This window comes from Balaenoptera ricei, chromosome 15 (assembly GCF_028023285.1).
Source record: "Balaenoptera ricei isolate mBalRic1 chromosome 15, mBalRic1.hap2, whole genome shotgun sequence".
NCBI classification, from domain to species: domain Eukaryota; kingdom Metazoa; phylum Chordata; class Mammalia; order Artiodactyla; family Balaenopteridae; genus Balaenoptera; species Balaenoptera ricei.
The window spans coordinates 83,021,764-83,038,393 of record NC_082653.1 but is presented as its reverse complement, the minus strand read 5'-3'; the positions used below and the strand labels follow the sequence as shown (position 1 = coordinate 83,038,393).

At 41.4% G+C, this 16,630-nt stretch overlaps 2 protein-coding genes across 2 annotated transcripts in view; both read left to right on the top strand.

The window, feature by feature from the left end:
- The first annotated feature begins 7,110 nt into the window (after positions 1 to 7,110).
- LOC132349909 (cytochrome P450 3A29-like) lies at positions 7,111 to 13,302 on the top strand. The gene is made up of 5 exons (XM_059898722.1): positions 7,111 to 7,257; positions 7,782 to 7,875; positions 10,418 to 10,470; positions 12,844 to 12,943; positions 13,228 to 13,302. The coding sequence occupies exons 1-5, from the start codon at positions 7,187 to 7,189 to the stop codon at positions 13,300 to 13,302; spliced, it is 393 nt and encodes a 130-aa protein (XP_059754705.1). The 5' UTR covers positions 7,111 to 7,186.
- LOC132348942 (cytochrome P450 3A29-like) overlaps positions 12,900 to 16,630 on the top strand; it is a 22,576-nt gene continuing 18,845 nt past the window's right edge. Inside the window, exon 1 of the mRNA XM_059896954.1 lies at positions 12,900 to 12,943. The gene's annotated coding sequence lies outside the window, so the exon portion shown is untranslated. The remainder of the gene's footprint in view (positions 12,944 to 16,630) is intronic.

The window sequence follows — 16,630 nt, the reverse complement described above, 5'->3', positions numbered from 1 at the left end:
TTTGATGTATAACCCTTTGACTCAAAAACTTACATAAATGTGCTTTGACCTCTAATGGTTGGAATGGTCCTCAAAGCTTTCTGAAAGATTGTCTCCCAGGTTATAATCCTCAGATTGGTGCGAATAAAATTTTCTATTTCTTTCTTAGATTGACTGTTTTTTTTTAAGGGCACTTTTAATTTTTATTTATTTATTTATTTGTTTATTTTTGGCTGCATTGGGTCTTCCTTGCTGCACTGGTGTTCTTTAGTTGGGGCGAGCGGGGGCTACTCTTCCTTGCAGTGTGCAGGCTTCTCATTGCGGTGGCTTCTCTTGTTGCGGAGCATGGGCTCTAGGCGCGCAGGCTTCAGTAGTTGTGGCTCGCGGGCTCTACAGCGCAGGCTCAGTAGTTGTGGCACATGGGCTTAGTTGCTCCGCGGCATGTGGGATCTTCCGGACCAGGGCTCGAACCCGTGTCCCCTACATTGGCAGGCGGATTCTTAACCACTGCGCCACCAGGGAAGCCCTAGATTGACTATTAATCAATTTTTTCATAAACAAATAGAATAGTATTCAGCCATCAAAGGAGTGAAGTACTGATGCATGGTGCAAGAGGGGTGAACCTTGAAAACGTGAATGAAAGAATCCAGACACAAAAGGCCACATATTACATGAATCCATTTATATGAAACATCTAGAATAAACAAATCCATAAAGAGAGAATGTACATTGGTGGTTATCAGGGCCTGGGAAGAGGAGAGTGGAGAGTATGTGCTTAATGGGCACAAATTTTATTTTGGTGTAATGGAAATATTTTGGAACTAGATAGCGGTGTCGTAGCACAACATGGTGAATGTGCTAAAGGATACTAAATTGTTCACTTTAAAATGGTTAATTTTGTGCCATATGAGTTTTACCTCAGTTAAAATGTTCAAATCCCAGGAATGTACCCTAACAAGTACAAGACAGGTCACTATGGTGCCTGCAAAGCCCAGTAGCTCTTTCCAGAGGCCTTGCATGCTCTCCAGCCCCCTGTTGACCAGACCAGGGTGGGACATCGACCCTAGAAGCAGAGGATCCCTATCTTGGCCTGGGATCTGATCACTCCTTTATTAGCAGTAAGAGAGTTGGCTTGATTTAGACCCTGTCTTTTTCAATCAAGAAATGAGAAGCATACTCAACAATGATAATGATGGTAAGATGGGCCACTCTCACATCCTGAAATGCCCTCTCCCCTTCTCTCCTTCTGGCCAAATGCATGAGGAGATGGGATCAAGACAAGTCTGAAGAAGCCACTCTTGGCCAGATGAAGAAGAGTCTTCAGATACTACCCTGAGGCACTTAGATTTTATCTTGGGGATGATGGGAGTGGTTGTAGGGATTTGAACCACAGAGGAAAGTTGCAAGCTCTGTGTTTTACCAGGCTCTGTCAGGTGGCTTAAGAAGGGAATTCCCTGGATGAGGCCAGCACACAGTCAAGCAAAACTTGTTAGGAAGTTACTGCAGCAATGAGGCGAGACCAATGCTTTTCCTTTCTTTTCCAACATACCCCAAGACCCTCGTTTTTTTCCTTCATCTTACACTTCCTGTTTCATTCATTCCCTTCCATATGGTTGTACGATATTTGCCTCTATTCTCTGATTCCTCTTTTACTCCTTTTCATCACTTTTTACTTTCTGCTCTCCTGGAAACCCAAATGATTCTGATTGTGACATGTCTGAACCATTTGCTACATCCTCTAACTGCTGACACCAAAAGTGCAGTGAATACCCAACTTAGTAATGGGTAGAAAGATGTGCATATCGTTTTTGTAGTCACAACCAGCTGTGCAGCATTTGGAACAAGAGTGGAAGCATGATGGGATGTGTGGAAGGAAATATTTATCCCATGGGAAGATGACATAACTTGCAAAGTTATTTCAGGAGGCCCCTTGAATCTAAGCAAACAAGCCATAGGCACAATTTTGAATCGCAAGATCTGGCTCTGTGATCTGTATTCATGGTTCAATTGCTTGGGCAGGACTTTTCTGAACCCTGAGCTTCTATTTTCACATCTGTCAAGTGGGAATTAAATAATCCCAATACTACTTATCTCACAGAGTTTTCATGACGATCAATTAAGAGAGACATGAAAGAACTTTATACGGTATACAGGGTGGTAGAGATGTTAGTGGCTAGTTTATCAGGAAAGAAACCCTCCAGGATGGAGTAGAAAGTGAACAGCCAGAGGAAGTCCTCCTCCTCCTCTTCCCTTTGCTGTGAAGTCTATGGAAGCGCTTCTGCTTCGGGGCATGGGGGAGGGGCTTTCTCTATGGTGCAATGTGTGTGGGTCTGAAAAAATATTCTCCTACCTCGCCCCAGCTCTCATCGATGGGCTTGCAAGGGGACGTCACCTTGTCTCTGGTTTGGGGCAGAGCACTGGTCACCAACCTCTTGGAAGATCCGGGTTTTAGTGATAGCCTCCCATTAAATTCTTGGGCAAGGCTGAGCCTGGTTTAATTTAAGACCTTGGGCTCTAAAGCTAGATAAATTTGAATCCCAACTCTGTGAGTAATTAGTGATGCATCCTTGAGTGGTCACTTCACCTTTCTGTGTCCCAGCTTGCTCATTTGTAAAAGAGAGATCATAACAACACCTACCTCATGGGCTTGTCGGGGGAATTGAATCACTTAATGAAGGCTGAGTACTTATAACAAGAATTGTTAGCTTTCCTTGCCTGAGGTTAGGTCTTGCTCTATGCGTGCGTGTGGTGTGGTGTGTGTGTGTGTGTGTGTGTGTGTGTGTTTGTGTGTGTGGTGTGTGCCCCTCTCTGCAGCCCCAGTTGAGAAACCACTCTAGAATTTAGAGCTCAAGACCTAAATGGTTGGTTGTATTCTCCCAGGTCCATCCTATTCCGTCTTGGCTCTCCATCTTGCTCTCAAGAACCCTTGGTTCCTGCCTGGGCTGGGGGACTTGGGGACCCTCAGTGACATATAAGGGAAGAAGAATAATGGAGGGAATGTTTAGAAAATCCTCCACAGTCACAGAGGCTGAGAGAGGCAGGCAGTGAAGGGACCACGTGGTTGAAATAAGGTCCTTTTAGATGAATTCTGGTCAATTTCCATCACGGACAGATGAGGAAACAGACCCAGGGATGCCCAAGGTCACACACTCCCAATGCATCAAGTCCTGCTTATTCTGTTGCCTTCATATCTTTCAAGGAGAACAGAGTTTAAGGAAAGAAAGAAAAAACTATATCAATGGTAAGGGAGCTTAAGTAAGGGGTTCTTCTACTTCATAATACATGTCCTCATATGTAACTCAATATTTATTTGAGAAGTTATTTGTTTATGTCTCTCTCCCCTTTAAGTGTAGGCTTCACGAGAGCAAAGATTTTGACTTTTTTATAATCAGGGCTTGGCATGTGGCCTGAACACAGCAGGCATGGATCCCAACCAACATACAGTGACACTGGGGTGAGGTGCCCACCTCCTCTAAGGCCAGGACAGAATGTCCTGTCACTATCTCCCCACCCTTGATACTAGGAGACCCTGAAAAGTTGTCTACTCACCTCCCCAAGCCACCAAAACTTAGCTATCACCTGTTACCCTGAAATGGCATGCTCAAGTTTTGCCCTACTGAGAAGAATGAGGGCGTGGGAGAGCAGAGATATAATACAAACACATAATCTTGCTTTCATTGTTTGTACACTCCAGATTGTGACCTGTGAAATTTGAGTCTAACGCACAAATCACTCCAGAGCAACACTGCCTCCCCATACGGTGGGCAATTCTTTCAGCCAGTGGATATCAGGACAGGCTTCCCAGAAGAGGAGCCACCTGGGCAAACAATATAAAAGGACAGGAATAGCAGACTGACCGTGCCTCTTGCATCACTGAGTCCCTGACACCCTGTTCACCTATAAGTGAGCCTAACGCCTCCCTGAGTGTTATTTGATTTTCAACTCTGACTCATTGCTAAGGACTGAGAAGATAAGCCATTTAGAGTTGATGAAGACACTGTGTTTCTAAAACTTGTATAATTAGTTTACCCTGGCTGTACTATAACTACCTATTTGTCTCTGTCTTCAACCTGAATACTGTCTGGATTTTAGTCATATTTGTGCCCTAGGCATTGACAAAAGAGATTTGAAAGTACATGACGAGCCCATTAGTACACAAACGACTAGATGAGAGACATGGGGTGTGGGGTGATCTTCAGGCACACATGTCTTCCTTCACAATCTTAGTATATACATCGCTTCCCGTTAGGTCTTCCTGGCTGTGAATGAAGGGGTACAAAGATCATGGCTTCTATTATTTCCCCTTGCAGAGCAAGGCCATTTGCATTGGTTAGGACGTGGTACAGGCTACGTTTTATTCCCAGGAAATGACTAGCCTATCGCCATTGGGATAGATTCCAACCAGTTGGACTGGCCCTGAGGTGAATAGGGCAGGTGACGGTCATATAAGGCTTAGTGAGAAAATCATCATAGCCAACTATGTGTTTTGGAGGAAGATGAAATCATATAGTTTCTATAAAAGGTTTTGTTCCCAAGAAGAATAAGAAAGGCTGTGAGTTTAATTGAGTGAATTAAGTTGTCAGTAGTTATCAGATGACACCCCAATCATCCCATGTGGGATGTATTTTATGTTCCTCTCATTTGGGAACATAGAGAGGTTGATCCTACACACAAGACCCTAGTGTCCTCATGGCCTGCACCTGTTTCTGTTCCTGCTGAGGTGAGATAGAGTCCTTGGTTCTGGAGACCCGTGGGGGAGCTCCTGGGCAGGGGTAGCCATGGAGATAGGAGCCAGAATTGTAACCAAGTTGCTGCTGCAGCCTCGGGTCTCACTATTTCCCATAGTGACCCTTATCACGAAACAGCAAACATTGAATACTGGCATTTCAGTGCAGAAGACTTGCCAATCTATCTTCATGTTAGCTTACATATGACATGTTGCGATCAAAGCTGTTGGGAAGCCACTTGCAGTCCCTGAGCCTCAGTTTCTACATCTGTAAACTGGGGGTTGTATCACGACCCTACTTAACAGCGCCCAGAGAAGGTACTGAAAGAGGGCAGAAATGTATCAGAATTTCTGGGACTTTCTATCCTACTTTTCCTGGGGATCATCTTCCAGTTTCCCAGGTATGTCCTTTGTCAGTATTCAAGCTTGCAGCCACTTCCCTCCTTCACTACCTCTCTGTAGCGTTCCATGTTTTTTTTCAGAGATTCCAGAGGTATGTCACATACTAAGCATGGTTGTGTGTCTCACTCCCTCCACTTGGAAGCTGCTCTCAAGGAAGGAGACTGTATGGCTTCTAGCCCCCAGCCCAGCACAATACCTGCACCTGACATTCACCCACTTGACCTTGAATCAATGCACGAATGAATAGATGTATTCATGCATTTTACTTACCAGTGGCAGCTATGAATTTTAACAAGTGTCTCCTGGAGAAAGTCTGAACCCAAACTTGACAAGCTATGATGGTAGAAATTTCATGTTGTATGACATGTTCCCAAGGAAACAAAAGAGGGCAGGTGACATAGTTGGGACTTACTGCATTTGACCAATGAGACCTCCACCCTCTCAGGTTGTTGTCCAGGAGCCCTGGGGACTTTCAAGTCAGAGGGAGGGAAAGAGTTGGTGAAAGGTGGGTATCGCTTTCTGCAGAAGGACTTGAAGTGAGAAAGGATAAAGAGAGAAGGAAGTGCACAAGCACAGCTTCAATGTCTTGTGTTTCTGTTGAGTTTAAGAATCTTTGAGATTTTGTTTTTTACATAATTCATGGTTTCCTAGGCCAAGCAATCCCAGGACCTGGGTCAGAGTAATGGCAGCGAGGCCATGTAATTTCCAGACCCTCAATCCTCAGGTTTCTCTCATAAGGAATGGGGTGCGGGCTCACAGATGACACTGACCTCTAATATAAGCCTCCTCCTTGCCAGGTCCGCATACCTATTATAAATTCCCTACTTGTCAAAAAGCAGGAAGCCATTTGTTCTGAGCCCACTTTGCCCCATAGAAAAACCTCACACCATCTTTTTGGAGTCTAATGTACTGTGTGTGCCACATCACTGGTGGATAAAGAGGTGGGGCCCACTTGGCTATCAGGCTGCTTTCTCCTCTTTACACCCATTGATCTTGGACTTGCAGCCTCTCCAGAGACAGGGGGCCATTCTTTGGTCTAGAATCTGTCTAACTTGCTGTCTACTGCAGGACCCTCTGAGGGCAGGGCAGGAATCAGCCTGAATCAATACTCCTTAGTGTGCCATCATCATCCCCTCCATGTCCTGTCTCTCCCTCAGGAGCCCTCTTGTCAACAGAATGCTGGTGGATCATCCTGAACGTGCAGGGATGGTGGCCGAGGCACAGCCAGGTTCTCTTGTTGTATTAATAATCCAGGAGGATGGTGTGGTCACCAAAGAGCCACTTGAAAAGGACATAGAGTGGCCCAGTGATCTTACCTCCACCAGCTCAAGTCCAACAAACTTTCTCATTCCCACTTGGCAGAGAGCACTCTCTTGGTTCCAGGGACATGATGGTGACGAATACCCAGACTGTGTGCAAGCTTTCAATCTGGTGGGGGAACTAGGCAAGGAATCCAACAATGGTGATGGACATATTAGAATTGTGTGCAGAGGACAGAAGTTTGCCAGTTGAAGAAGAGGTTATATCTGTTCAAGGAAGTTGGTTAGGAAAGTCTCTAAAACAGTGGGTTCTGTCTGAGCTGGGATTTGAAGGATGAACAGGAGACTTATGGAGGAAACAAGGACATTTCTAGGCAGAGGAAACTGCATGGGTAAAGATCTGTAGACCTAGCTTGTTGGAAGAATTTCAGGTATTTTAAAGTGTGGGCAGTTATGGAGACAGGGGTAGTTTAGAGGAGATATGGTCAGTGGCTTTATGTGAGTTTCTGTAATGGTTGGGCTTACTGATAACACTGAGTTGTTATTGAATTGTCACAGATATAAACTCAAGGGAGGTCAAACTGGAGTGTCCCTGATGCTTTGCCAACCATCAAGGCAGAGAGGGCTCATGCAGGTGGAGCACAGGGGGCCCTTCTATTGGCTGCATCTCCAGCTCCACCCCCTTCCCAGAACATAAACCTTCCAGCCTCACTGAATCTCCACTGGCCAGGAAGGGAAACTCCACACTCAAAGGCCTGCAAAGAATAGCACACACAGCTGAAAGGAAACTCAGAGGAGGGAAACTCAGAGGAAAGTGGCCATGGACCTAATCCCAAGCTTTTCCACGGAAACCTGGGTTCTCCTGGCTACCATCCTGGTGCTTCTCTATATGTGAGTAACTGTCCAGGCTTGTCTCCTCTGTAATCTTGGACTTGGGGTGCTAATCAGGTCTCCCTTTCCTTGTCTGTTTTGAAGATCCAAGTTAATGGAACGGAAGTTGCTAAAGTTTTGGGTACTACCAAAAAAAAACTTTTCCCCTTTCTACCTAGAATGAGAATCTCCAAATCATGGAAGAGTCAAGTAACTAATAAACATGATTAATTTCCTGGAAGATTCCTGCCTCAACTTCTCAGGAACACTCAAATTGGAAACATTTATCAAGTATTCATTCTAGGATTGGGACCGTGAAGACTTCAGCTGCTTTTATCTAATCATCATTACTTTTTGTGAGTCTCACAGTGCAGTTGGGAAAGGAGGTGATGAGTGAGTGTAATATCACTTTTGGAATCGCTGTTATTATTTATCGCCTACATGTTACCTCCCTAGGTTGACTGTCCAATTCTGAGTCAGTGACTGGCCAGCTCCAGCACTTACTACACAATCCCTGTGACCTAGTTTTCTTTTTCACTTTATAGATATGGGACTTATTCACATGGATTTTTTAAGAAGCTGGGGATTCCTGGGCCAACACCTCTGCCTTATTTTGGAAATATTCTGTCCTACCGAAAGGTGCGTGATGTTTGAGCTCCAGCTTTGCTTCTTATGGTTGCAAATCTCAGCTGAGTTCCATAATAAAAATTCCCCTTCTCAAGAGGAAGGTCTGAAGTTTCACGCTTTCCAGAAACAACACCATAGGCTCCACTCAGCACATGGCCAAGTTTACCCCATGGCTCCATTGTCAGCTGTTAGGAGCCTCAGGTTTTGCCGCCTCAGACAGCCCAGCTCTCTAGCTTATTCAGCACAGGACTTGATGTTCCATCTTGTGAGTGTTGTGAAAAGGATTTTCTTTCTGCCAGATGCAGATTCCCAGGAAGGTACAATCCCCCTTAGGAGAAAAGCATGAAGGGGGTGCCCAGTCATGACTCATTAAGCTGTGTACACTACAATCAGAATTTCCTTTTGCTAGCATGTGCTGCGGGTACCCTTTTAAAAAAAATTCCTCCTGGATTGATTGGAAACTTCACTTTCTGAGGCAACCCTGGTATTCACCATTGAGTAATTTGCACATACTTGAATTCCCTCAAGAACTGCTAACCCCAGCAGTTATTTCCCTGCTCTAATCCACCTCTTGTACCAGTGACTATTTTGGAGATTTGAGAGATGGAACAAGAACTTTCTGTTTTACTTCTGTGTCTTCAAAGGAGGCACCTCATGGATGAGTTTGAGCAGAGAGAGAGTATAATGGAGACTAGATAGTGGTTGTCTTCGACTTCAGATATTTAACTACTAAATGAACTGTGGGTTAAAAAACAAAAAAGCAAGGCAGAATTACTTATGCAAAATCACTAGAAAGGACATGATTTGGCAAAATTATTAAAATTTTAATTTAGGGCTTCCCTGGTGGCACAGTGGTTGAGAATCTGCCTGCCAATGCAGGGGACAAGGGTTCAAGCCCTGGTCTGGGAAGATCCCACATGCCGCGGAGCAGCTGGGCCCGTGAGCCACAATTACTGAGCCTGCGCGTCTGGAGCCTGTGCTCCGCAACAAGAGAGGCCGCGATAGTGAGAGGCCCGCGCACCGCGATGAAGAGTGGCCCCCGTTTGCCACAACTAGAGAAAGCCCTCACACAGAAACGAAGACCCAACACAGCCATAAATAAATAAAAATTAAAAAAAAATTTTTTTTAATTTAACCAAACAGAATGTACTAGGTGACAGGTGGACCGTGAATTCTGGCCGAGCCTTGATATTAATCCAGCTCTGATGCCTTGCCCAGGGCCTGGCCCCTGAACTGAAGGTCGTGAGCTATGTCCATGTGTCCAGGGGGCAGAGCCTTGTGTGCAGGCTGCTCTCTGGCTCAGATTTCCTTTCCTGCAGACATAAGGCTTGTTTCTCAGATCCTGATTCTCCCACCTGAGGTCTTCATTGTCTCATTACTGCCTATGAACTTCCTGAACTTTTTTCTCTCTGAAAAAGCAATAATTTATTTTCCATCTTGCCCAGATGAACTCCTTAGTACATGCACTCCAAGACCCACATTTCTGGGACTTTCTTTTTCATAGTTAAACCATCAAATATCACAGCAGAAACTTAGCTACAGGAAGGTGTTTGTTGTTGTTGTTTGTTTGTTTTTAAGTTACAGAAGTGAAAACTCAGGGCAAGTGTTTTAATTGCACTGTCCTTTGTCCTCTGTGTAGTTGTGGCATCTCCCCATCTTTCCATGCTGAGCTGGAAAACTAGAAGGCGATCTACTTTGTCATTCATTCATTCACTCACTCACTTTCTCACTCACCACACGCCCTAGATGTTTTTAAACCTGCTAGACCCAAAGAGGTTACTGGTGCCTTAACTTCCTTATTCTGCTAGAATTCTAGGGGGGGTCATGAGATAAATGAAAAGGCTGCTTAACTAGGAGATGAAAGTGTGTGTAGGAAACTCTTACCCTCAGCTTCAGTTTTCTCACTTGTTCCTGGAGGATTAACTCAGAGGGTTATGAGATTTTAGAGACAACACGTGCTCAAGCAAAACCCCTCAGAAAGACAAGGAGTAATTAGTATTCATTGACAAGGGTAAGTGTTTAGTAACTACAATACTCAAAGAAAATTTGAGTGATTTTTTTTAAATTAATTAATTAATTAATTAATTTTTGGCTGTGTTGGGTCTTCGTTTCTGTGCGAGGGCTTTCTGTAGTTGCGGCAAGCGGGGGCCACTCTTCATCGCGGTGCGCGGGCCTCTCACTATCACGGCCTCTCTTGTTGCGGAGCACAGGCTCCAGACGCGGAGGCTCAGTAGTTGTGGCTCACGGGCCTAGCTGCTCCGCGGCATGTGGGATCCTCCCAGACCAGGGATCGAACTCGTGTCCCCTGCATTGGCAGGCAGACTCTCAACCACTGCGCCACCAAGGAAGCCCTCGAGTGATTTTAAATTCTCCATTTCAAATATCTCCTCTATTTTGTCTTCTTTCCCCTAAGATGTCTCTGAATAAGAGTTTCCTTGCATTTGCCAGTGGGAAATAGTAAGCCTGATATCATGCGATTCAAGTCATTTTTGTCCCAATTAGAGGTAAAGTTCAATACATTTAAACTAATAATCCAAATTTTTTTCTCTTGCAGGGTATTTGGGATTTTGACAATAAATGTTTTAAAAAGTATGGGAAAATGTGGGGGTGAGTATTCTGGAAACTTCCATTGGATAGACTTGTTATGATGTGGCGCCCCCCTGTGGTGTGGAGGACAATCTCAGTCGGGAGCTTCTTGAGATGAAGCCATGTATCGTAAAGCTTTGGAGGCTTGTTCTACCAGGGATCCCAGATGTCACCAGGTATCCAGGTCCACAGTCTGAGTCAGGCCTGGAGAGTCACAGGTCATCACTTTGCTCCAGACTTTGAGGCCCAGGGACTCCTAGCATCATTTTATGCCCAGTATCTTGCTCTTCCCCCCTTCGCCATTTTTTCCTTCCTTGGGGCACCTTTAATTGCATAAAATGCATCATTCCAGAACATTCTAATATCTGCTCACAAAAGTATGTTTTTATCATCTCCCACATGATTCACTTTTAATTAAAAACCAAAATTCCTTTACCTAAATTTTGGATTTAATATGTCCTTTTCAAAGAAGGACTCAGGGGTATAGGTAACAAGAAAAGGAAACCATTTCTGCTCAACTTTTAAAAAATTTCTCTGCACTTACGTAGTTTAGTTTTTTTTTTTAAGTCAAGATTTTTCAGTAGAAGTGTATAGTGGTATTGCTTTAACTACTCTATTCCTCTGACTTTGAAGAGATGTGGGATATTTCTAACCCAGAGTGTTTCCGTTGGGCTGAAGGACTTGATGATTTTGTAGAGTGGCCCCAGCTGATTGCAGTGGCTGGTCCCTTTTGCAGCTGCTGGAGGTTTGGTGAGAGCAGCAGGAGAGGTATAATGTGGTGACTATTTGCCAAAAGCAAGTGGGAGAAAGTTCTTCCTCTCCATACCTCTTCATCTTCTCTCATCAAGTTCTCAGAAACCATAGGGCTCTGCTGAGTTGCCATGGCCCCAAAAGGCAACGTGACTGCGTGGAAAAACACATAGCACTGGATTGCCACTGGACCAGCTCCAAATGCCCCTCCAACATTTAGTACTTTTGAGCTCTGGATGGAGTCACTCTTTCATAGTAGATCCCAGTTCTCTTTTTAGAAAATGTTTCTCATGCTAGGTGTAAATAAGAACCACCTGGGAGGGCTTGTTAAAAATGAAGCCTTGGGCCCCACCCACCAGCAACACTGAACCTGGATGATCTGGGATGGGGCCCAAGAATCTGAATTTTAACTCAGAGTATAAGAAATACTAAGGCTGGAGTGACATCGTGAGTATAAAGGTTTACCCCAAACCGCTATCCCTTCTCCACCCAGGTGTTTTTGAAAAAACATGATGGGAAGAAGGGACATCATCCAAGAAATATAGTCAATCAGATGAAAAAGCAGATTAAGTGCCTCCTCAATCCCTTCCGTCACTGCTTCAACACTAAATGCACTTGACACTCACTTAAACCCCCTCAGTTTTAGTTCTCATCCATTTTTATATGTGATCACAAAACCATTTGAAATTCCTGTGTGAAGTCAGAGGAATAATAGGTAACATGTAGAAAACCTTCCATTGTGTTCTAGCCACTGCAAATGATTGACAGAGGAAACAAAATGCCAGAAGACAGTGTGATTAACTTAGAGTCAGCCTCATGCCAGCGGCCCATTCCCATGAACGGGCATCCTGACGGTCAGGAGATCAGGACAAATTGGGATGTATCGCATCTGAGTAGTCAGCTTTGTGTGGTACATGTGTCAAAAGTGGGCCTGCCTAGCTGCTGATGGATGTCACCTACATGGAGCCCTATGCCCACTTGGGACCCATGTCGAAGAATAAATATAAATAGTGAAAAGAAAATATTTTAAAAATGAATTTATACATGTTCCTCTGAATTACTTTATTCTCTCAGTCCTTTTGTTTCAAATCCTTGATGCTACCAAGGATATCTCCTTGTTATTTGAAATATGATTTCCTTTAAAGAAGTATAAAGTAAGCATATTTTTAAAAATAGAGCAAAGAAACCTTTCATAATCCTACTTTCACTTGTTGAGCATTCTTAATCTTCTTCCATTTGCAGACACATTGTACATATTTATGATCAGTGTGTCTACAAGTTTCAGCTATTACATCATTGCATTTTTCATGCTTTTGATATATCTTCAAAAATGACAGAGTGGGTGGACTCGCCGTAATTAATTATTTTTTTGTTTCCAGTTAATTAACTTGCCTTCGATTATTTACTAAGCGAACTTATGTTTTGATATGAAATATTTTAAAGCCCTAAGAATTATGAAGTTGGTATAGGAAATACCCATACACACACCACTTAGACCTAACCCATGTTTTAATGTTATTTCTAACCATGATCTCTAGGAGTAGGGATTATGTAACATCTAGTTGAGAATCTGGACTTCTAGTTGTGGCTCCAGCTGCAGACACTGGCTCATTAAGTTTAATCAGCTCTGTTTTCCCTACACAGGTTTTTTGATGGTCAACAGCCTGTGTTGGCTATCACAGATCCAGACATGATCAAAACAGTGCTAGTGAAAGAATGTTATTCTGTCTTCACAAACCGGCGGGTAGGCATGCATTTTAAATTTTTAATTAATTAATTATTAAATTTTCATTTTGAAATAATTATAAATTCACAGCATGTTCTCAAAAGAAAAAAATACAGGGAGATCCCATGTTATGTACCCTCGTCATGTTTCTCCCAATGATAATATCTTGAAAAATTATAGTACAGTATCAAAGCAGGAAATTGACATTGATTCTATCCACAGAGCTTATTCAGTTTTAATCAGTTTTTTGTGCACTCATTTTTGTGTGTGTGTTGCTGTATGAAAATTTATCATGTATTTAGGTTTGTGTAACTACCTCCATCAATATACAGAACTGTTCCATCACCATAAGGCTCCCTCCTACTATTCTTTTATAGTCATGGTGAGTAGCTTGTCTTTTCCTCTTATCAGGGTCTTTAGCAGAGCAAACTTTTTTTTTTAATTTTGATGAGGCCAATTTTGTCAATTTTTTCTTTTATGGGTTGTACCTTTGATGTCAAGTCTGAAACCTCTACCTAGTCCTAGGTTCCAAAGTTTTTCTCCCTTATTCCTCTAAATAGTATATAGTATTATGTTTTACATTTAAGTCTATGATCCATTTTGTGTTGATTTTTGTATAACATGTGACGCTTAGGTCACAGTTCTTTTGGTTTTTGTTTTTTTGGGGTTTTTTTGCCTGTAAATGTCTGCGTTTTTCCTACACCATTTGTGGAAAGACTCCTTCCTTCATTAAATAGCTTTTGCACCATTGTCAAAAATCATTAGGGCCTATTTCTGTGGGTCTATTTCTTACTCTCTGTTCAGTTCATTGATCTATGTATCTATCCCTCCCCCAGTACCACACAATCTTGATGACTGTAGTTGCACAGTAAGTCTTAGCAAGTAGAATATTCCTCCCACTTAATTTTTTTCAGAATTGTTTTAGCTATTTTAGGTCCTTTGCCTTTCCCTACAAATTTAGGATAAGCTAATCTATGTTTGCAAAATACTTGCTGAGATTTTGATAAGAATTGAATTAACCCTTACATCAACTTGGGGAAAATCTATATTTTTACTAGGTCACATCTTTGAATCTATGAACATAGTATTGTTTCTCAATTTATTTAGGCTTTCTTTGATCCTTTCACAGCAGTTTGTAGTATTCAGCATAGAGATTTCATACATGTTTTGTTCTATTTACACATAAATTATTTCATTTTCTTTAGAGTGATTGTAAATGGTACTGTGTTTTTAATGTGTTGTCACATATTCATTGTTATTATATAGAAATGGGGTTGAGTTTTGTGTGTTGATCTTATATGCTACAAACTCGCTCAGGTCATTTATTAGTTCTAGAGGTTTCCTTATTATTTCCTGGAGAATTTCTAAATTGACAATTATGTCAGCTGAAAATAGGAACACATTTTTCTTTTCCAATCGGTATGCCTTTCATTTATTTTTCTTGTCTTGCTGCACTAGCTAGAACTTACTGCACTAGTTCAAACTTCTTATAATGTAGGAAAAGAATGGTGCATTGTTCCTGATCTTAAGGGGAAGCATACAGTCTTTCACCTCCTAAAATTATTTATTTATTTTGGACAAAAGAATTGTATATACTCAAGGTGTACTCAACATGATACTTTGATATATGTATATGTTGTGAAATGATTACCACAAACTAATTAACACATACATCCCCCCTCATGGTTACCTTTTGTGTGTGAGTCGTATGAACGTTTGAGATCTACTCTTTCAGTAAATTTCAAGTGTGCATTACAGTATTATTAACTAGAGTCACCATACTGTAAATTAGGTCTTCATTTATTCACCTGATAACTGAAAATTTGTACCCTTTGATCAATATCTTCTCCCCCTCCCCCTGCCCCATCTCCCACTAGCCTCTGATAAGCACCATTCTTCTCTATGTTACTCTCAGTTTGAATGTTTTTGGTTTTTTTAGATTCCATATATAAGTGAGACCATGTGATATTTATCCTTCTGTGTCTGGCTTAATTCACTTAGCGTGTTGTCCTCAAGGTTCATCCATGTTGTAGCAAATGGCAGGATTTTCTTTTTTAAAGCTGAATGACATTCTATTATATATATAATTATTCACGCACACACACACATTTCTTTATCCATTCATCTGTTCATCTACATTTAAAGTGATTGTAGGTCGGACTTACTGTTGCCATTTTCTTAATCCAGGTGTTTCATAGATTCTTTGTTTCTTCTTTTTCTCTTCTTGTCTCCTTTGTTATTTCATGATATTTTTTATAGTGGTATCTTTGATTCCTTCTTCTTTATCTCTTTATCAACTATAGGTTTTACTTAGTGGTTAGTGAAGCTTACAGAAAACATCTTATATATACATATAACAGCCTATTTATTCTCATTCAAAAGCTGAATGTTTTTACTCTCCTTCCCCTACTTATTTTATGTTTTTGATGTCATAGTTTACAGTTGATCCTTCAACAGTGTTGGGGTTAGGGGCGCTAACCTTCCCTGTAGTCAATTTGCATATAACTTATAGTCCGTCCTCTGTTATGTGGTTCCTTTGTATTTGAGGTTCCTCAGTCCCTGGTTTCATATCCACAGATTCAACCAATCATGGATCATGTAGTACTGTAGTATTTACTATTGAAAAAAATGCACCTGTAAGTGGACCTGCATAGTTCAAGCCTGAATTGATTAAGGGTGAATTGTACATCCTTTTTTTTTTATAAATTTATTTATTTATTTATATTTATTTTTGGCTGTGTTGGGTCTTCGTTTCTGTACATCTTTTTATATTGTGTATCTATTAACAAATTATTTTAGCTATACTTTTTAAAAACTCTTTTGTCTTTTAACATTTACCCTAGAGTCATAAGTGATTTGCACACCACCATTACAATATTACTCTATTCTGAATTTGACTGTATATTTACATTTACTAATGAGTTTTATTATTTCATATGATTTCATGTTACTAGTTAGTGTTCTGTCTTTTCAGCTTGAAGACCTTCCTTGTAAGGCTGTTCTAGTAGTGACAAATTCTTTCTGCTTTTGTTTGTCTAAAAATGTCCTTATTTCTCCTTCATTTCTGAAGGATCCCTTTTTTGGGAAAAGTATCCTTGGTTGGTTATTTTTTCATTAAATGTTTTATATATTTTAGCAATGAACTCATTTGGGCCTGGGATATTTTATGGAGAGATTTTAAGTTAGTAATTCAATTTATTTACTTGATCTTTGCAAAGTACTGACTTTTTTTTTTTTTTTTGCTATAGTTTTTCTGTTTTGTTTTGTTTTGTTTTGTTTTTGGCATATGCCCTTTATCAAGTAGAGGGAGTTTCCCTCTCCTCCTAGTTTATGAGTTTTCATCATGAATGGGTGTTGGAAATATCCATTTTAAAACAAAATTTTATTTTGGAAGAATATGGAAATTTCCAAGCAGGTTGGTTTGATAGGCCAGTCCCAAGTTGAGAAATAGAATTACCTTTTTTCCTTCTTATCCTGGGCAAAAAATGTAGGGGAAAATATTTTTGTGTAATTGCATTATTTCTTCAGACTAGTAAATAGATTCCTAATCTTTCAAGTGCTAAGCACTGTTTTTAGAAACAATCACCATATCAAGACATCCCTTTTTCCACTTGCTCAGGCTTTAGATATATGTAAAGACAGAACTTGTCTGAGTCAACATACACTTTGCCAAGGTTATCTGGCTATCACCAATACCCTTGTACT

Excerpts from the sequence above, each read along its gene's own strand:
- LOC132349909 (XM_059898722.1), top strand. The coding sequence starts at position 7,187 with ATGGACCTAATCCCAAGCTTTTCCACGGAAACCTGGGTTCTCCTGGCT. Across the intron at positions 7,876-10,417 it reads ATATTCTGTCCTACCGAAAG|GGTATTTGGGATTTTGACAA; the intron begins GTGCGTGATGTT and ends TTTCTCTTGCAG. Across the intron at positions 10,471-12,843 it reads AAGTATGGGAAAATGTGGGG|GTTTTTTGATGGTCAACAGC; the intron begins GTGAGTATTCTG and ends TTCCCTACACAG.